The following is a 22,658-nucleotide window of genomic DNA, read 5'->3' as shown; positions in this document are numbered from 1 at the left end:
CCCTGCGCCCCCCAGAAGCTTACAAGTGAGTCTATAGTTAAAGTTTATTGCAAGAGTTAAACTGGCTTTATAATAACTTTCCCAGAAAAGTTATTTATGGGTATTTTAATATTTTTCTGTTTTGGAGCTAAATATGCTCTTGTATGAGCACAAATGACTTATAATGCCGCATAACTGAGGGCTGTTCATCAGCATTTAAAGACCTCATAAAGTCAGACAACTAATAAATGCTTTCTGATAAAAACGAAAGTAACAATGTGGCTGACACACATTAAGATAAAAATTTCTTATGGTAAATAAAAAAAGCTAAACAATCTTACCTCACTAAGTTCATGCTGTCTTTGCATCTTCTTTTCAAAAGTAGATTTCATTTGTGTCAGTAATTCATACTAAAAGAGAAAAGAAAAATGCTGTTTTCTTGTATTTATAAATTACATGAATTTCTTCACAATGAGCACCAACTCACCTTCTCTAAAACAGTTTGTCTTTTGGCTTCCAAGCTGGGCTCCAAAAGCAGATTTTTCCCTGTAAAATAAAAATCTGGTTTATTTCTAGGTAAAGGTCACATTTTTCTCAGGAAATTTAACAAGTAAAGGAAGACCTACTTGCAAGCTCCTCAATACTTTTTACTAAGTCGTCCTTGTCAGTAATAATTTGTTTTAGTTGAGGCAAAGTAAGAAACTGTTCTAGTAATATCTCCTCTTGTTCATTCATATTTGTAAGTTGTGACACACTAGAAACAGAACAGACAATATGTTAATGACTATCAATAATCTAGTTTTTCTCCATTATGATAAAAATTCACTATTTTTCAGTTATCCAGCTGAAGGGTTCTAAATAATTTTGGATGCACACACATGGCAAACTATAACCTTCAAAACAAATAAAACATCAACCACATGGATAATAAAGTAGTCTGAATGTAGTGTCAAATCACTGTAGACCTAGATAAAGAATAGGCTGTATGAACAGTCACAACCTCCCAATTTTAGCCTCAGTGCCTTATTTAGCTAACAGATATGTGGCTATCACAATAAAAAATGCGTATATTTATGTGTATGTGAGCAGGCATAGAAGGTTAAGCCAAAGCAAAAACTCAATATCCACAGGGTGAAAAAGGCAATTGGATAGGGAGGCACCTAAACCTTTCTGAACATATCTTTTACTTTTGACTACAGATCCATATAAAAGCAATGCATGATTAAAAATCTAAATTCAATATTAAAGAAAAAAGTTGTCTCTTAAAATTCAAAGCAAACTTTTTCTAAGTTACATAATCATCCAGAAAAAATATTATTTGAAGCCCTAACCAGTTTGGCTCAGTGGATAGAGGGTCCCAGGTTCAACTGCGGTCAAGGGCATGTACCTTGGTTGCAGGCACAGCCCCAGTGGGGAGTGAGCAGGAGGCAGCTGATCAATGTTTCTCTCTCATCGATGTTTCTAACTCTCTATCCCTCCCCCTTCCTCTCTGGAAAAAATCAATAAAATATATTAAAAAAATATATTATTTGAAGAGAAAAAATAGTATTTGGCTGTTCATTTCTGGTGTGGTATATCCTGAAGAAAAAAAAAAGTGTAAAACACCCCACAAAATCTTATCCTACATTCAGTATTCATATTAATAATATTGGTATTATTTTTTGTTTACATTCAGTAAATATTTATTGAACATATAAATGAAATAATTTTCACAAGAATGTAAATCACATAAGAGAAAGGACATTGTTATCCTGGTAACTAATGATCATTCCCAGCATCTAGAAAAATCCCTGGTACATACTAGTCATTCAATAAACACAACCTACAAAACATAAAAACTGATTTATAAAATTTCCCAATTAAGACAACCACAATTTAGAAATAGTGAGGATTTAAAAATATTTTTATTTAATATGGATATGACAGTGATGATCTGTTTTGTATTTACAAATACAACAGACAACAAATACCAATGTTATTCTCCAAGTCATTTACCTTAGTTCGGAGAGTTCGGGAAATTCATCAGGGACATCTGGCATCCTGTAACCAAAACCATTCTGGCTTATCTAAAGAGAGTTTGAAATAGTATTATATTTCAGCCATCTTTTCAACTGCTCCTGTTCTCATTATCACATCTTTATCTTTGCACTTTACACTGTCCTTACTCTCCCCGCTTTCTTTTCTGTATTCTTTTCAGTTACTGTTTTTGGTTTTGGTTTTTTTTTGCGGGGGAGGGAGGTGGTCATGTGAGTACCTTCTTAGCTCTCTTTCTTGGGCAAAGTACAGGCTATAAAATAAATCTCTCAAGTATATCTGTGACAAGTGTGGAGAATTATATGTGAATTTCATTGAAATATATGAATAAAGCAAAGTCCACTTGGGTCTATATTCTAATTATTACAAACACTGCAACTAGTAAAGCTAGATATAATGTTTTATAACATTTGAGTATTACTATGAGAGATATTCACTAAAGGTTAAAAGGTTTTAAACCCCTTTATATGTTGTATGCACAAATATTAGTCTCTTACCTCAGCAAACTCCCACATGGCAACAGTTACCAACTTAATTAAGGAACATAATTTTTAAACCAATGGACACTTGAAGCCCTTAGTATGCTACGGCAGACTCTCCACAATCTGCTTCTCCTACATGGTCATTTCTTGTGCCTTTGCCTAAGTCCTATATGACAGCCAGAGAGATCTTTTACAGACAGCTTCACAAATACACCATCTGGTAATGCCTTCATGCCTCTGCTAATGCTGCTGCCTCTTCAGAGAATGCTTTATATAACCACTTGTCATCCAGGCAAATTCATTACCATGTATCAAAATCTAGCCTCAGGCATAAATTCATTCACTCATTTATCTGCCTCATTTTAACTGAGCACCTAATATCTGTATCAGGGTTTAAGGCACTTAAGAATAAAGTTATGAAAAAACAGATTCACATTTTCCTTCTAAGCTCTACCCTGGTCCCTAGCAGCACTAACCATCCCCTCAATTGTGACTTCAACATAACTTCCGACTTTGTCTTCTACTCTATTGGAAGTTCCTTATTTACAATTATTTGATATGTTGGTGGCCTCTCTGAATTTGTTAACTGAATTGAAAATGTGATCTAATCTTTTTTATCTTTTGTGCCTACCTTAGTGGCTGGCACAAGGAGACATAGAAATAATTAATTTAATAAATGTTCATTAAATTAATGTTTCAAGGGTACAAAATATCGGTAATTGAAGATACCAACCTGCACTGAAGTGTCTGCTGTGGGAACAGGTAATGGCAGATTTGAAAGGATGCCAAATGAAGGAGCAGCAGGTTTGGCTGTTGTATAACTTGTTGTTGATGAAGAAACAGTGTCAGTAACAGATAAAGAACTGACAGTCCTGTTAGCTTCTTGTGGGGGAAATGGAGGAAGAAATGGAAAGCCCTGAGAAGCATAGGAAGGCATCCCACCTGGGTTACTGTATAGGCTAAAGAGAAAGAGAAATATTAGATTAGAAGTTAGGGTTAGTTGTAAAATTATTCCTAAATTTTCAAGTAACAATTATCATATGCTACAGATGGAATCCATTTATGGCAGATGACACTTGTTATAACTGAATTAAATATTATATAATTTGATAAAATATAAACACCCCCTGCCTCCCCAAAAAAGAGAAAATGTTGGTTTCCATGAAGAAGAAAAATGTTTTAGAAACCATACAAGTTCAACTTCTCAACAGAAGCGAATAGACAAGCCATATTTAAGTTTTAAGCATTCCACTGGCAACAGTCAATATCTTCATAGCGAGAATGGTAAATAACATTTAATTCAGAAAATTTATTCAAGTGAAGGTTGCTTTGTAACTTTCATTGTATTAGAACAAATATGATTTAAAGTCGAGACTGATTTTCTAGGGAGGTGAGGAAATGTTCTAGGGGGTGGGAGTGGCCGGGGAGAGGTGAGTGTGTGTGTGTGTGTGTGTGGGGGGGGGGATGGGGACACATGTAATACTTAAAACAATAAAGAATTAAAAAACAAACTGATTTTCTAGAAAATTTTAAAGAAAAATTAAATGTCTAGATGAGTTGCTAAAAATGTTAATATATAAAGATATAATGTGGGTTCTTATTCAAGATGGTGATGTAGAAAGATCCTGAACTCACTTCCTCTCATGAACACACAGAATCTGTAAGCTACATATGAATAATTTCTTTTGAAAGAAATCCTAAAAACTAACTGACTTCTATACATCAAGCAAATAAGAAAAAAAAAAGACATCAAAATGGGTATGAGAGGATGAGATACAATCTTGCCATAAATCACACCCGTGGCAAGGCAACCATAATTGGGAGGGAACTCAAAACCCAAAGTTTCTCTCCAAGGAGCACAGTGTTTGAGCTCCATAACTTTTAAAACCAGCCCCATGAAGATGAGCCCTCTAAACATCTAGCTTTGCAAACCAATGGGACTGGCATCCACCAGCTCCCCAAAGCTACAGCAAACTGAGAATCAGTTCTTGAAGCATCTGGTGCACCGGCTTTTCCTGTCTGCTAATCAGGAGATCCGTTGATCACCTGGCTCGGCGGCCAGGGAGCTGGAGTTCCTGGGGCCAATAGGATTGTAATAGTTACAGAGACCACTACCCCTAGGGCCCTGTACAGACAGCAGGAACACCCCCCAACCCCACCCCAGTCTTTCTATGAAAGTGGCCTATTTGCCTGTGCAGGAACTTCGGCATGAGGGGCTGGTTTCAGGTTTGGCATACATCTAGAGGCTAACAAAGGTGCTCTCAGGGAACATGGGTGGTAGATGCCATCTTGCGCTTTCCCTTTGCCTCTCTACAGCTTGCTGGTATTTCCCAGAAAGGAGATTATACACTTACCTAGAGCCAGACTTTTGAGACTGTGTCCAACAGGACACTTCTAAATTGCCTGGATGTTGTGACCACTGGGACTTAAGCTTGTGTCCCACAGGACAGTATATATTTGCATACTCTAAAAGCTGCCACCACCCAGGGCCTGGGAAGCAGGCAGGAACTGGCACAGCTTCAGCTACTGTTAGCTCTTAAAAATATAATAGACTGCTTGAATACTCACAAAGGTTTGAGTCATTCAAGAGATAGGGCAAGGTTCATCTCCTAGTCCAATCCTCAAGACTGAGGGAGGCAACTGTTTTATCTCAGCTCTTAAAAATATAATAGACTGCTTGAATACTCACAAAGGTTTGAGTCATTCAAGAGATAGGGCAAGGTTCATCTCCTAGTCCAATCCTCAAGACTGAGGGAGGCAACTGTTTTATCTCATGATAGAAACCAACACAAAGAGTCAAGCAAAAATAAAGAAACAAAGTCTATGTTCCAAACAAAAGAAAAAGATAAAACCTCAATAATGGAGATAATTTACCTGATAAACAGTTCAAAGTAATGGTTAAGAAGTTGCTCAAAAGAATGGTGGACCAGAGTGAGAACTTTAACAAAGAACTAAGAAATGTAAGAAAGTACCAAACAGAAGTCATAGAGCAGTGGTTCTCAACCTTCCTAATGCCGCGACCCTTTAATACAGTTCCTCATGTTGTGGTGAGCCCCAACCATAAAATTATTTTCGTTGCTACTTCATAACTGTAATTTTGCTACTGTTATGAATCGTAATATAAATATCTGATATGCAGGATGTATTTTCATTGTTACAAACTGAACATAATTAAAGCATAGTGATTAATCACAAAAACAATATGTAATTATATATGTGTTTTCCGATGGTCTTAGGCGACCCCTGTGAAAGGGTCGTTCAACCCCCAAAGGGGTCGCGACCCACAGTTTGAGAACCGCTGTCATAGAGCTAAAGAATAGAACTGAAGGGGAAAGTAAACTGGAGGGGTCCAACAACCGGCTGGGCGAAGCAGAAGAAACGATCAGAACTCATAGATTGAGCAGTTGAACTAAGCCAATATGAAAAGAAAAAAGAATGAAAGGAAGTTGTGAATGAAAATGGGGCTCTGGAATAAATTTGACAAGTTCAGTGACTAAAAGTAATCTCAAGAGTAAACTGGTCATAAATTCCTAACTGGGCAAGAAGTGTTAGTGGAGAAATGAGAATCCTATGCAGTGTTGGTGATACAAAGTGGTGCAGCCACTTTCTATTACCAAGTATGGCAGTTCCTCAAAAAATTAAAAATTGAACTACCAAATTCGTAAGTCATAAGAAAAAACAACAAATTCTATGATATTAAAAAAAACACCACAACAAATCTCTACACAACAAAGCCCATTATAAGAAAAGACAACAAACTGGGGAAATTTTTTAAACTCATCACAGACACAGGGATAATTCACCTAATATATAAAGAGTTCCTACAAACTGATAAAGGATTAACAACCTAATAGCAGAATGGAGACTAGGAAACAAGACACAAGTCGGGGGAGAGGGGGTAGCAAAATGGAGAATAGGACAGAATACACAAGTTGGGGGGGGGGGTCAATATCTAAATCATAGAAAAAGGTGGTCAACTTTACTGGAATAAGATAAATACAACTAAAATTATACAAACATATTTTCTTCTTATAAATTGGCAAAGATTGATTCTGGTAATATACTACACTGGCAACAGATATATGTATAGGAGTAGAAGTTACTACTCTACTACTCTGTAGGGCAATTTTGCAGTGTTTGTCAAAATTATGAATATGAATACCACTTTGAGAATATATCCAACAAATATACTCACATTTCGGTAAATTATATTTTTAAAGTTATTCCCTGCAACACTGAGGACAAAGAGGGTGGGCCTTTTAAGAAAGACTGGAAACAACAAAAATATCCATCTGTAAGAATCTTATATAGCTCTGGCTGCTTTGCTCAATGGTTAGAGCATTGGTCTGCAGACTGAAGGGTCATGGGTTCAATTCCGGTCAAGGGCATGTACCCTGGTTGCAGGCTTGAACCCCAGCCCTGTCAGGGAGAGTGTGGGAGGCAACAAATTGATGTGTCTCTCTCACATTGACATTTCTCTCTCTGTCTCTCCCCCTCCCTTCTACTCTCTCTCAAAAAAAAAAAAAAAAAAAAAATCAAGCCCTAGCTGGTTTGGCTCAGTGGATAGAGCATCAGCCTGCAGACTCAAGGGTCCCAGGTTTGATTCCGGTCAAGGGCATGTACCTGGGTTGTGGGCACATCCCCAGTGGGAGATGTGCAGGAGGCAGCTGATCGATGTTTCTCTCTCATCGATGTTTCTAACTCTCTATCTCTCTCCCTTCCTCTCTGTAAAAAATCAATTAGAATATACTTTAAAAAAAATAAAAATAAAAAATAATAATAATGTGCACTTTATCATAGAACTTATGTAAAAGGAGAGCAAGTAAACTTGTTGGCTTCTATTTTCAGATAAGATGAATGGTGAGTTAACATCTAGCCCTATCCTAACAGAAGACAGGAAATACTGTTTTTAGATAAAGAATATCAGTGAGGCTCATGACTCCAGGACATAGGTCAGAGGCAAAGATGAGAGCTAGGACTGATGGATATAATGAACCTGATAATCTAGCTACGCAGATGTCCGGGCACAAGATGTCACTGCCACTTGACTTGTGAACAAAATTACGTTCTTTAAAATGAAACAGAAGGACTGGGTGATAAATACAATAACTATTCTGAAAAGTAAAAAAAAAAAAAAAAAAAAAAAAGCAACAGGAAGTTGCACCATCATGCAGTTTCAGAATATCAAAGATATAAAAAAAAGTTATGTAAATCAGAAATCAAAATGGCATTGGACATCTTAGCACCAATAGCCTACCTATATTTAGACAATAGAGGAATGCTTTCAAAGTAGAAAAAACACTTCAACTTAGAATTTGAACTGCACCAATTATTAAGTGTAAGTGTATATTAAAGACATTTGCAGATTTAAAATTAAGTCTCAAAATTTATCTTCCAAGCATCCATGTTGTAATTTACAAAAATGTTCACAGCATTATTTTTGGTCCTATATGGCCTTGCAGAACCAGGCCACTCCACTATCTAGAAGAAAAGGCGATTTTTCTCCCCTTGCATCTGGTCAAGTTTTTGCAACTGCCTCAACAAATCAAATGTAGCAAAAGTGAAGGACTTCAGCAACTAAGTCATTATGGCTTTCTCATAGCTCGCTCTCAGGATGTTCACGCTAGAACACCAGCCATTATGTTGTGAGGGAGCCCAGCACACATAAAGGTAACACCTAGGTATACCAGCTGACACCTCCAGGTAAGGCCTCTGAGGAGAGCCTCCTTATGATCAACGAAGCAGATAAGAGCTCACTCTGATGAACTCTTTCTGAGCTGAATACAATAAATGTGCTCGTTGTTTTAAACCACAATTTTGTGGCTAATATGTTATGAAGCCTTAATAACCAGAAAAGATTTTAGCACGTGGAAGTGGACTGCTGCTATGACAAAAAATCTAAACCATGAGAGTGGCTTTGGGACCAACCAGAGTTTGTGAAAGCTAGATGTACCATCAGGAGAGTGTAAAAGACTGCAGGACCTCAAAAAGACTGTTAGCAGGAAAACTAAAAAGATCTAAGAAAACAAAACCAATGAAAAATTGGAAGTAATTAACTCCAGAAAAAAGCAAAGAAGCTATAACAGGAAAATGTAATTAGGGTAAAGCACTTAGTTAAGTGACAGGATATGTGTAGTCAAAGTAATAAAAATTTATTTAAATAAAAATTATGATATAATTTCACTGAATGAGAGAAGATTTGTGAAAGATAACTAAAATCCTTATTAATCATACTAGGGATCCAATAGGTAATATGTAAATGATAGGATAAAAATATAGCAGTATATACATATTATTGATTAAGATGAAGGTACCCCTGACTGGGCAGCTTTGTTGGTTAGAGCAGTACACCAAGGTTGCAGGTTCTATCTCCAGACAGGGCACATACAAGAAACAACCAATGAATGCATAAGCACATGAACAACAAATCAATGTTTCTCTCTCTTTATACTCCCTTTTCCACCCCCCTTCCTCTCTTTCTCTCTCAAATCAATCAATAATTTTTTAAAAAAAGATGAAAGTAAATATTAGAGAAGCAGCTAAAAGAACAGTTGTCTCTGAAAAGTATGAATGTATTTTTGTGAAGACAGGGATGTAAAAACAAAGGAGTGCTTTTTAGCATCATCTGAATTTTTAAACTATATTTTGATTACATTGATTAAAATAAATATATACAAACATTTGTTATAAATATACTTACTATGGAAATGCTGTTGAAGTAGGAGCTAAAACTGGAGGATTCTTCCAAAACTCATCCAATAGACTCTGAATAATTTTTCCAAGATCTGAGTGCATTGTAAACTGAAAATAACAGTAAGACAGAATGATTAACATCACTTTCAGAAAAAGAATGTAAGTTCTCATTAGGATAACTTCACTCTAAAACTTAAATATTAAAACCAATTTTTGCAAGTCAAGAATTAAATGGAAAGCAAAGGACATTGTGTCAAACATATCAGCAATCCACAGCTTACAGTATTTTCTAATAGAATCAATACCATAAATCAAATTAAAAGCCTATTTAATCAACGATGCATCTAAAATATTTCCACATTACACTATTTATAAAGATTGGAAGGTTCAAAGGTAAATACTGAGAGTATATTATTCACGTTAATCAATGTTATACATAGCTTAAGAACTTCAAGGCATATCTGAATTTTATTTCTACTAAAAACTACGGAGTATCTACTGTGAACCTCAACAGGTCCTTGCCACTAAAAAGCAGCCTTTGAATCAGTACTATCATAGACAGTGGAAAAGATTTTTGAAACTTACTGATTCCAACATGAGATTTTAAGTGCATTTTTAGATTTCTAAAGTATTTAGTAAAAAAGTAATACACCTGTTTTATTACTCTGAAATAAATATACCATAAACATACATTGTTTACTAATGGAGAGGTAACATATACTCCTTGTTTATCCATTAAATGATGTCGTATTGGTGGATAAACACTGATCACTGGTTTTTCCTGAGGAAATTGTGGAGGAAGCAATCTGGTAAAGGTAGAACAGATGAAAAACAAAGACAACAAATGTTACATTACATAGTAATAATCCTAAAACAAAGTTAGTTTAAAACACATTAAATTCTCATACTTTCATTTGGATTCATTATTCAGTAATAAGTGCTCTTTTATAGTTGCTGAGATGACTGAAAATATACAAAAGGATACACTTTGGAAATAAATTAATTCCATACAGCAAGCATGTCAAACTCGGCTGCATGCGGCCCACAATGAGTATTTTTGCAGCCCAGCCAACATAACAGTATGTAAGAAATGTTTTAATAAAAATTTCATAACGTAATTTTTACAATATCCTGTTATGCATAATTATTAATAACTACAATGTTCGCTAATGACTGATTATTATAATCGTGTTGCATTCATTTCCCTTACGCATCTTACACACAGGCACACCATTTCTCTCCACTGATACTAGCAGTGAGTATTTTAGCAGCCGACTGCCACATCATTAGTCTTGGACTTATTTGTTTGGAAATGAAAATTGGAGCTTTTGGTTTTTTTGCGGCCCACATAAACTTAAACCTTATTTATTTGGCCTGTGTTAGCCTTTGAGTTTGACATGCTTGCCTTACAGTAAAACCTACTTAATGTAGAACATGGATACCATGAATATAGAATAGTCTTCACACTGTATCAATTAATTGCTTTCTAATACAATATATCAATACAAATCTCAGCTAAAAATTAGATCAAGCATTTGTAGCATGTGAGTCACACTAACCCAGCCTGGTTACTTACTGGACCACAGGTCTGGTCATATCATTTTTTTACACGTGGTTTTCTTACTTTTAAAATGCTGCCAAGAATTATTTCACTATCTACAGAATTTTTAAAGAGAAAATGGAAAGTGCTAGAAATGAAACATTAAAGTGCCTTAATGCCTCAGTTCATATGGTTCTTTTCTAAATGTCCCAATTAACACATCTCTCCCGATTCTGAGGTGAATCACATGGTTTCAAATAAAAAAACAGTACATTCTCAATAGAAGAGAGTGAAAACTTCAACCTTTTTTTTGACCTATTACAAATTTAAGATTAGGGAGGGAAATCTTAAAAAATGGGATTTTACTGGATATGAGACTATTTTCCAAATTTCCTCTAAAACTCAAAAGAATATGTCCTTTTAAACTGCTTCTCTGTTCCCGCTGGCTCAGAACACTCTTTGCTGGCAGCAATGCCAAGAAGAAAACTGGGTCCCTGTTGGCTTCTCCTACCTAGCTGTACATCGGACACTTGGAGAGAAATAAAGCTACTTAATGTATAGAGTTGAAGATGTCAAACTCGTTTGGTAAAAAGGCAACACGTGGCCTTTGGAGCCGGCCTAATCTGGGTTTGTATCCCGACTATGCTGTCACTACTTATGTGTCTATCATTTGCCCCAATTTGCTACTGTGAGGAATCAAAAAACCGCTGTACACCAAGATAACACAGCATAATACTTGAATTCACTCCTTCAACCAGGATGTAGTAACGCCTCCTCCGTGCAGGCACTACGCTGGGCAATGAGGATATGAAGATGAATCAGCCCTGGTTCCTGTCTTCGTTAGGTACCTTTTTACCTCACCCACACACGGCCTCTAGAAGCCAGCCATCTAACATAACCTGAGGTAAGAACTTAATTTGTCCAACTTTCCTCTTTATAAGTTAATAACCACATGTTTACATTTCTTCCTTTAAAAATAATCAGTAGATCAAATCAGTCTTGAACTTTCAACTTCTTTCGGATGTAAAGGTGAATATATCTCTAATGGTTTTCCATACATGATCTCTTTGACTGTTTGTTATTATCATTCTCCTCTTTCAATCTACTTCCAGCTAAGACTTTAGTACAAATCAATGAAACTGAATACAGAATTCATGATTTTTATATCTTTTTATTGCATTTCCTCATATAGTTTTCTTACGGCAATATACATTAATTTCTTTACAAAATATTTATTCACAAAATTGTGCAACTTTGATAAATTATAGTTACTGGAAAGGGAATATTTAAAATAAGTTCACTTTAAACAATTTACTTCTAATAATAAATAGTCGTATTATATAGAAAAATAGGATACAATTTCTACTCACATATTAATGTTAATTGTCAGGTTGTTTACGCTGAATGGCAACCTGTATTCCACATCTTTCTGTATTTCAGCTATACTGTAGGAGAAAATTTGAGAAAAAAATTGTTCCTAAAGTTATAAAACCATTAATATTAATGACAAATGTTAAATGTTTTTAGAGCCTACTAAAATTATTTTAAGTATTAATCACAGAATCTAGATGGCCAATATAACTTGTATCTTGAAGGAAAAGTGATCCTAGAAAGGTTTATCAAAAAAGAGGCAATAATATTCTGAAATACTTAAGTGTGTGAGAGTATGTGTGTGTGGGGGTAGATGCTGAGGTAAAGAGGCAACGAATTACACTTGTAATAATGTTAGATTGACTTACTATCACTTTATCTACTTCACTATTAGTAAAAGCGATTATGAACATGCTTAGTTAATACAGATTGGCAGGACATCTGGGTTCTAACCACAACTATGCCACTAACCAGCTGTATTTAAACTTAAAAAGTCTGGATGAGATGTCTCCTACAGTCTTCTGCCGGAGACTGCTGGCTGTTTTCCAAAACAAATACTCCCCTTCTTCCTAAGAGAAGCCTAATTTTATTCTGAATTAGCAATGTTCTAGTCTTTTTTTTGCAGCTGGTTGTTGCTGTAGACTTACGTGCTAGATAATAAGATATACAAAATCTGAAATTGGGGAGTAGAATTTCCAGGAAAGCATTTTAAAGGGGAACAAGAAACCTGGTATGAGCGTATGTGCCCTTTCTGCCTGGACCTGAGAGCTGGACTTCAATCAGCTGTATTGGACCATGAGTGGCCCTGAGAATGGAAGGTTAGGCAGAACTAAGCAGATCGAAAGAAGTAGAGCGGGTTCTTGATGACTACGGAAATGCTGAACAATTTCTTTTTATGTAAGAGAAAAACAAACTTTTATTTTGTGTAAGTCACTATTTTGGGAGTCTTTATTACTAGGAGCTGAACATAATTTCCAACTACTCTAAGTCCCTTATATTTTAGCATTCTATATTCAGAATTCTATTTTATTGTTAGTTTTCAGGCATATATTATTACAATTATAATTTACCAACCAGATTTTGGGTGACTCATGTGGAATTCTAACTAACATTCACATTTTCAAAAGGAAAAAATATTAAGTTGTATTAATAAGTTATGGTTGAGAAAAAACTTAACATTTAAACATACAAACTTTTTCAAGCATGAATACCTTTGAAAGAGGTTTAGCCTTTGCATAATAATTAATTTTGTTTTGGTTACTTTCAACTTCTTTCAGATGTAAGAGTGAATGCATCTTTTTTAGAAAACCTGTTTTCCTCATTTTTTTCTACATTTTTTGGCCTTTTGATAAAAACCTAGTCTTTAGAATATGTAAATTTTAGGTAGTTTGAAAGGTTCCAAAGTGTTGGGAGTTATGAAGAAATCACATATATTGATAAGCTTACTCCTCTGACATCCATGGAGTGGGGCTATGACTGAGGAGAAGAAATAGATAAGGAGACTCAAAATGATGAAATTCAAGATTAGGACTTAAAAATTTTATGAATGTTTTTCTCTGGGAAGCAGGTTTGAAGTAGGATACTGACAGCCTCCTCAGTTGTATGAACACCATGTAATCAATAAAGTTTTATTAAGTTTTTTATTCCTCTACATTATCTTGGGACCCATGTCACTGCTTCAAGGAATACTGGTCACAAACGCATCCACCAGTTCAAAGCCAAGTAGAGCATCTTAGTGACTGAGAGCATGACCTCTTAAGTTAGACTTCCTGGACGCAAATCCTCTACCACTAACTTGTGTGGTCCTGGGCGGGTTACTTAACCTGTCTAAACGTTATCTCTCACATGGGAAATGGGAATATTACAATCATCTATCTACCTAAAAGAGTTGTTAGATTGAGATAATGCATGGAAAGCCCTCCACATAATACATAAAAATTAGCTATTATTAGATAAGCATTTAGAATTTGCATCTAAGTTGGACTCTGCCTAAATTTGTAGTATTAAAATTTTAACTGTTTTTAGGCATTGTATTCAGTTAGAAATGTTCAATTCACTGCCACCACAATTAATGACAGCATAATATTCTAGCATATTGTTTAACCTATTCTCTACTTTTAGATATTTAGGTTGTTTCCAATTTTTACTACTGTGAACCATGTTCTGATAAACATTCTTACAACCACATCTTTATGCTGACAGGCAGTACTACTTCAGGTGTAAATAAACACACAATATTTTAAAGCAATACTGTAATCACACCACAAGAGAAAATTGAAACGATGCCCCATTAATAATTTTCTTTTCTAGGTTTTCTGAGACAAGTGTAGTAGTATGGTTTTACCTCAGTGGCTCTAAATCTGGGACTAAAGAAAGCTGAAACAACAGATAACTTTGTTAGTCAGAATGTATGACTAACTGGAATCTTCATTTCTTTAATAGTCCCTAAAACTGTAAACAAATGTACCCTGAAATGCAAGAGGCACTAATTATGGTTAAAAGATTCCTTTTATTTTCTGTAAACTTGGATTTAATAGGTAAAGCTTGGTTCAACTGAAACAGCTACCATTTTACAGCATCTTGCAAGGAAATACAAATAGAGATGAGTATTGTATGGTGTTGGCTCTGAAGGGACACATATGACATGAAGAAATAGTCAAGTAACTAAAGAGCTCAAGGTACTGATACCATGCATTTCCCATGGGTAACTCAAGGACTGTTTATAGGTGAATAAATGAAGGATTCACATGTAAATAAAGATTACAGGAGAATAGACAACTTCCCCTTTTTATCTAAATCTCCAGGAAATATCAAAACAGACTTTAAAAGCAAATCTATAACATTGCTACAAGGCAAGTAGTGCCATAAGCAGAAAAGCAGTTTGGAAGAATCCCTGCAAGATTAAAAAAATGTGATTAGAGTTAAGGAAAAAGGAAAGGAAAAGATAGTAGTAAATACAGAACTAATGACAATCCAAAACAAAACCAATGCAAAGTGAGCCGTCTGAAGGTCCTCCAAGCTCAGGCCAATGCAAACCAGGAGTGTGGCGGGCAGAGCAGGAGCAGCTTTCAGGGCAATGGAAAGGGAGGCCTGTAACAGCACTGCATGCTAGAGCACCCTTTTCCCAGGACTGTGCCAGCCAGCACAGAGCACCCGGAATAGCACAGTGAAGGAGCCTGAGGTGGCTTGTCCCATATTGGGGCAAGTCATTTTTCATTCACCACCAGAGGCAGGCTATGATAAACAGTTAAGTATCCTCAAACAAGTCAACAAGGAACCCCAAATACAGAAACAAACACATCTGAAAGGTTTGAACAAAACCAAACCATGCTAGGCATGCTCCAAACTCAGCAAGCCAAAACACAGAAATTCAAGGAAACAGTTAATTGAGTAAAGACTATATATATTCATGAAATTAAAATCCTCACAGGAACAACAGAAAGTGGCACTCGCTCACACCTACGCGCGCGCGCGCGCACACGCGCGCGCGCACACACACACACACACACACACACACACACACACACACACGATATAAAACTGATCCTTCTCCTGGAGAATACTAATGCACTTAGGCCTATTAAAGGCTTTGAGAAATTCTAAAGTGCTTGATTTGGTTTTCTAATATGTTTAACATGGACTTATTTCACTATACCTTTTGAACAGTGCTCTGTAGAACACACAGGCTACTAATGACAGATGTGCAAAGAGCTATAGGAACACAGAAAAACCACCTCATCTAACGGGTGGGGGTTGTGGTGAGACAGCATAAGGACTTGGCCACAGGACTGGAAAATAATTAGCTGACTGCAAACCCCTCCACTTCCTACTCAAAAGCACAGAAGTAACTAATTTTATGTCCCTTCTCAACTGCCTTTTTAAACTACTAACCCCAAGGTGCGACCACTAAACAACCTTTCTTAGGGTGGCACAATGAGCCGTTAGCCAGCTTGCCCCTATAGCCCAGGAGCCAACATAGTTACTAAGCAAAGCAGCTGGAAAAGGAAGTCACCAGAATCCATAATGGGAAATTCTTCAAGCCTGCCTTTGTAAAAAAGCCCACCTTTCGGCGCAAGCTTATGTCCCCAGCTTATGTAAGCAGCCAAGCAGGGCCAGCCCCTGAGCCAGTTCAGAATTCCTCTGGGGTTTCCTCTCAATTTCCATCTCGGGGAACCCAAGAACCGCAACATTGATAGCAGCGAGGTCTTCTAGGGAAAAAAATCATATCTGAACTACACATAGAGGTCAAATTAGAGCTAACACTCAGGAAAGTGAAACTGGGAAATGAAGTGGACATTCTAGGCAGAGTAAACACCATAAGGAAAGCTTCGGAAAGGAGTAACACCGGTCTCTAATAGTCTCCGAATCTTTGGTCATTAAAGAAACTTTACAACTCCTTTGACTGTTGACCCCTTTCCATCAGTTACATAACCATCCTCTATGAAAACCAGATACCGAGTTAAGGAGGCTGTACTTTGGGGATCTATTGAAAGGAATAACACTGCCAGATGCACTGGCAGCCATGTGGAAGAAACAAATTAAGGGAAGGAGACTGGGGGCAGAGAGGAGACTTAGAACCCAGCAGTAGCAGGGAAGACCCAGTGTAACCAGGGTGACCAGGATTTGGCTTAGGTGAGCAGAGAGTAGAGACAGCTTAGGAGTTCCTGAGTAGGAGGGGAGAGGTAGATATGGCTGGGTTTAATTAACAATGGAGAAATGACTGCCTGGTAACTTTTTTTTTAAGGTAGGTATTGACTGATAATACTAAGGGGAAATTAACTAGAGATAGCACCTGAGCTGTAATGATTCTACTAGAGGCCCGGGTACAGTCCCGAGGCCTAGCCTGTGATCAGGGCCATCTCGACGCCACCCACCTAGGTTCCCATTAGCCATCAGCTGTCAGAGCCTGCGGGCTGGGAGGAGGGACCAAGAGGTCGGCTGCTCCACCCACTCACCAGTCCCGTTCCCCACTGCCACGCACCCCATTTCCCGGTTCACCATCGGAGCCTGCAGGCCAGGGAACCAAAAGGTGGTCAGTGCACCTCATAGTGACGGGTCGAGTGGTCGTTCTGCTGTTATGATCGCTGGGCTTTTATTATATAGGATAGGATTTAGGAAACTTTTTCTTAAATGGCAACCTACTAAATTGTATCATATACTTCACAATTATAACTTTCAATCACTGGTTATAAACAGACTATAAGATCTAATGTATCAAATTAAAATTCACTTAATTATGGGTCTTTGATATACATAATTTTTGAAGTGTACTATGAGCTCAACATCCATTTAGTCAAAATGTTGACATTTTAAAGATTCTGTAGCTTCAATAGGCTAAGGCATAGCAGATTTTTGGATATTTTATTGCAACACTAGAGGCCCGGTGCACAAAATTCAGCACGGATAGAATCCCGCCTGGCCACCAATCAGGGCCAATCGAGGCGTTTCAGCTGCCGGCCGGGGCCTGCCTTCATTCCACGCCGCCCCCTGGTGGTCAGCACACATCATAGCGAGCGATCGAACTTCTGGTCAAACTCCCACAGGGATAATTTGCATATTAGCCATATATATATGATTATTTCCTTCCATAAGGAAGTTTTAATCTCAAATACCTATAGTTGTTAAATAATATAGAGTGAAGGCAGCTTCCTGTAGTACAATAGGGAGTGACTGCAAACTGGTAAAATGGACAAGAGGCAGACTAGTAAAGGAACAGCTACTCTTCAACTCAAAGCTAATACATATTGCTATATGGGAACAGTTGCCAAATCTTTCCAGAGCTTCCTATGTTAAAAGACAAGTTGGAAGGGGCAAGGACCATATAGGAAATCTCTGTACCTGCTGCTCAGTTTTGCTGTGAACCTAAAATTGCTTAAATTAATAAAGTCTATTTTTTTAATTGGAAATTTGAAAAATTTAATGAAAAAAAATCTCAAATTATAAATGTTGGCAATGGTACTCAGGGGCTGGCAACAATAGGAAATTTCAAATAATTTAAGAATATGAAGATTGGTACTAGTATTTTTAAAATAAAGATAATTGCCATTTACAGAGTGCCTACTGTGTGCCAGAGAATATTCTAGTTTCTTTACATGTACTGTATCTAAAATCCTTCAAAATGCATGCATTGCTTTTGTGTAGAAACTCTGGAATGGACTTGCTTTCTGAATGGGATGTCAGACGTAGTCCTGCCAGAGGTAGATGAGCTTTAGGTAGGCTGGTGAGGAATTCAGAAACAATAAGCTAGGGCTAAGAGGCAATAAGCATGTCGGTTAAGAGGCAATGGCTCCAGGCACACTAATTCTATGCAGTGGGAAAAGGGAAGTAATTTGTCCTGGGCCAGAGACAACAATAAATGATTATATACTAGTATAATACTTAAATATCAACAATCCTGCACAAGAGGAATCACAATTCCTAATTTTACAGATGGAAGCTCAGAGAAATTAAGTAACTTGCCAATAGGTCACATTGTTAGTATATAATATATAGTTATACTAACAATATGTTGGAGCCAGAATTGGAATCCATGATAGTTTGATTACAAAGCTTCATTCACCTAGTCAAGCTGCTTTTTCTAAAGTCAGTAACTTTTGCTTACTTCCATTTATGTTGCTCAAATTCATTTTGTCTTTTATCTCTAACATAATGTTCACATCAAGTAACCTGAGGAAACTATAGACTTTCCAGTAGGCAGTAAGAATTCAGGTAGTCAATCGGTCCTCTCACTCCAGTAGCCCTAGGACTATTCAGGTTATGTGAACACCCAAGTTTGCACTGCCAGTTAATGACACATCAGGATCTCCTGACTTCTGGTACAGGGCTTCTTTCATTAAGATTATTAGTCATCCCAAAGTAAAAAAAGATAGCAACTCTGATAAACATAATTCCCAAATTAGATTTTCTTACTGAATATAAAATAAAAATAGCACCAGAATTATCATCCACTTTATTAAAATGATGCAGAAATCCTTTGCTTGAGACAGCTGATATCCCTAAGCAAAAAGTAATGAAGGATTACTATTTTATAACTTAGAATTTACATAGTTAATTGCAGTTAATAGTTACCATTTACAGCATGTTGTGCTTTTAGACCTAAGAAAATACAAATAAAGTAAGCTGACTTTAGATATTGAGAGAGAGAAACCAGGATAATTAGGATGGTAACTGTTAAGACCATCAGTTTTCAATATTGTCTGATTGCAGGGACAGTGCAAGGAAATACTTAACAGCTTCACTTCTGAGGAATCTTTAAATTTTGGGATTAGTGGGTATCACCTGGGACATTTTCAACTACAACTAATTGAAAATCCAGGCTGAAAGTGGCTTAAACAGTATGGGGTTATTAATCTTCTACAGCAAGCGGTCCAGAGGCAGTAAGTGCCCCCAAACTGGTTACTTCAGCATCACAATCTCATCAGGGACATTCCAGCTTTCTACTCTGTAGTCAGCCTGTCTTCCTTCCCTGATCCAAGCAGTTCCACACGTCCATGTAGCACAATATCCAAAACATTTCCTTTCAGACATCTTTATAATTGAGAAAATGTTTGAACAGCTCCCCAGCAACTTCTCTCCTCCAACTCCCACTGACCGAGAGTAAGTTCACAGCCCTGCTTTCACAATAACTAGCAGCAGGACCTGAACCATCATCACTGGCGTAAACAATCATTATTTACTTGCTGGGGTTGGAAGAGCACCACCTCCAATCAGTAGGAGGCTTTGCAGAGAACCAGATAACAACAGGTGTTCTCCCAAGGAGTGAGGGAAGAGGATTTAGTGGGAAACAAAAGTGTGCTTTTGCAGTGGTTCTCAACCTTCCTAATGCCGCGCACGACCCTTTAATACAGTTCCTCATGTTGTGGTGACCCCCGACCATAAAATTATTTTCGTTGCTACTTCATCACTGTAATTTTGCTACTGTTATGAATCGTAATGTAAATATCTGATATGCTATCTGTGTTTTCCGATGGTCCGAACCCACAGGTTGAGAACCGCTGCTTTAGAGCAAGCTTCTTTAGGAAGTAGAACTACAGAATGAGTCCCATTCCTACCCAGAAAGTCTGGAATCATGGTGATACCTGTTATTCAGAAGGTGGAATATGTCACTTGAGCCTAGTTAACATAACTCTCAATTTCCATTTTCATGGCAGACAAACATATTATTTTGTTCTGGTTAAACACTCTTTGTTGTCACCTATGAGTTTCCAATTTACCTTGCCTTGTCAGTAAGACTTAGATGAGGAAATACACATAAAACTCATCTAGCCTTTAGGAGGAGAGGCATGAGGAAGGTAAGAATTTAAGGTTAACAACAACAAAAAAAGCATTTACATTCATAGAGAAAGGGAATAAACAACATGCTCTTTCCTAAAATAAAATGTTTAAGAGTTGGAAGGTAAATGAGAGAATTGGGGGGTAGGGGTGGAGGTGGGGGGGGGGCAGAAATCTGAAGAAGGGAAGAAAAAATCGGATACTTTCACTGTCAGGAAGAGCTGTTGACCTTACATTTGGAGAAGGGACAAATATGAAAAATGAGGGAGGTAGGCAGCACAAACATTCACAATTTAGGAAGTTTTATATTATTCATTAAAATACCATTCAAAACATTTCAACTTTTGCACAGTGCACCTTCAGAATAACTAATCAGTGTCCTTCTGCCCAAAAATCTTTTAGGTATAAGTTGTAGTATACTGCACAGATCATTTTTTACTAGCTAGCTTTAACATGTATGTCATGAGTTAAAAAGGCAGATTTAACAAAAATAGGTGGATATCATTTTTTTCTGGAATCATACCATTCCTGGAATGTACCTGTCTCCTAATTATCCAAGTTTAGTTTATAAATGTGTAATATTTCAACAACAAACTTCAAGTATTTTATAAAAGAACTTACAGGAATAAAGAGTACTTAAAGTTAAATTTTTATAACATTACAAAATATGTAGATAATGTCACATGACCAATTATACGTCCATTACCTCTGGTTCAAAAAATAAATAAAATGGATCCTTTCTGCTTTTGTTCAAAGCATTTACAGATCCTCTTAAACCAACTTCAGAACTCCTTAGATTAATAACTACTGCTTTAGAATCTCACCTTATTTGGGAGGCCAAAAAGATAAATACATTTCAGATCAATCGCTTCCCATATTTACCAGCTTTAGCAGCAAAGGACTTTGGAATATTTGAAAAATTCAACTCCAACCCCAAAGAATAAAATTTTGTCAGCAATGAGAATACTTAACAGAATATACTAAAGGCTTAAAGCAATTAATTCCAAAGGTGTGGTTCTAAAAAAGTATTTTGGCAATAGTAGTACTAGATTAGTACATCAATAGTCATACAAGTGACACTTTGAGGGGACAAACTTTTGTTATGTTTGTTTCAATTAAAAAAATGAGCCATTTTCATAAGAATATCTTGTAAGAGTAGCTCTTCCAGGTTAGTACACAACTCTATTTAGAAAAAGACTTCTAAGAACTCTGTGAACTTAATTTTCCAAAAAGAAAGCCCCCTTTAGATCAAAGAGCATTCTACTCTTTCTGGTTAAATGCCACAATTTTTTTTTTAATATATTTTTATTGACTTTTTACAGAGAGGAAGGGAGAGAGATAGAGAGTTAGAAACATCGATGGGAGAGAAACATCGATCAGCCGCCTCCTGCACATCTCCTACTGGGGATGTGCCTGCAACCCAGGTACATGCCCTTGACCGGAATCGAACCTGGGACCTTTCTGTCCGCAGGCTGACGCTCTATCCACTGAGCCAAACCGGTTTCGGCAAATGCCACAAATTTTTACCTTTTGAAAGTTCTGAACAAGTAGAACAATTGAGACAAAAGAACCAAGAGACAGCTGAGGTTCAATCAGCAATAGGCCTCATTTTAGCCAAATTGATTTTGTAGTGAATTTTTACGAATCCATCTAATTTAAAATTATTCGACACCTTAACTTACTTAAAAAATTAGCAGAGTAACAGACAAAATTGCCTCTAATCGTTTGTTCAAGAGGACTTAAGTTTATTCTCTTAAAACACGTATCTTTACAATGGGTGAACAGTTTATTTTAAAAAGGTTAGGGTTGAGCGATGTTAACATCTTTACATCAAAATACTCGCTGTGACACTAGTAAGTAAATACACTTGCATTAATTCATACGGTAACATAAAGAGGCGGTACTGATTTTTGAAAACCATTAGAGGCCACAGGTACCTGCAATATAAAAGGAGAAGCAAACCAGGTGACAGTAGAAACGGCTGAAATCATTTGAACTGCAAAATACTTCTAACCTGACCCGGCTGAAAAGGAAAACCTCCTAGGAAGACAACAGAACCATCATGATGACTAGGACCGCTCCCGAGGGTGGGAGCAAGAACAACAGTGAGCAATGCACCGACACTGGTGGCTGTCCGAGAGGAGGGGGAGCTGGCACAGGGCGGATCTTAAATTAGAGACCTAAGAGGATTGAGGATGTCACTCCCAGGGGACAACCCGCTGAGAAAAACTCGGGCTTCCCTTTCCTCGGATGTTGCAAGCGTTCCTTTAACCCCCCTCCCTCACACC

At 37.0% G+C, this 22,658-nt stretch overlaps 1 protein-coding gene across 2 annotated transcripts in view; it reads right to left on the bottom strand.

The window, feature by feature from the left end:
• The window catches only part of VPS37A (vacuolar protein sorting 37 homolog A (S. cerevisiae)), a 27,789-nt gene extending 5,384 nt beyond the window's left edge, over positions 1–22,405 (bottom strand). The window contains exons 1-9 of one of the 2 annotated variants that reach the window (XM_015565273.1): positions 22,385–22,405; positions 12,099–12,173; positions 9,880–9,994; positions 9,196–9,296; positions 3,229–3,454; positions 1,975–2,045; positions 606–733; positions 467–525; positions 321–389 (exon numbers count right to left, since the gene is read on the bottom strand). In XM_015565273.1, the coding sequence (XP_015420759.1) occupies positions 321–389; positions 467–525; positions 606–733; positions 1,975–2,045; positions 3,229–3,454; positions 9,196–9,296; positions 9,880–9,924 (699 nt within the window). In that variant the 5' untranslated portion in view covers positions 9,925–9,994; positions 12,099–12,173; positions 22,385–22,405. Of the gene's footprint in view, positions 1–320; positions 390–466; positions 526–605; positions 734–1,974; positions 2,046–3,228; positions 3,455–9,195; positions 9,297–9,879; positions 9,995–12,098; positions 12,180–22,384 lie in introns of those variants that run through there. The other variant, XM_006753783.2, reaches the window with a different exon arrangement.
• Positions 22,406–22,658: the final 253 nt, after the last annotated feature.

This window comes from Myotis davidii, unplaced genomic scaffold (assembly GCF_000327345.1).
Source record: "Myotis davidii unplaced genomic scaffold, ASM32734v1 scaffold71, whole genome shotgun sequence".
NCBI classification, from domain to species: domain Eukaryota; kingdom Metazoa; phylum Chordata; class Mammalia; order Chiroptera; family Vespertilionidae; genus Myotis; species Myotis davidii.
Note: the sequence above shows the minus strand (reverse complement) of the source record. Positions and strands in the feature narration are given on the sequence as shown.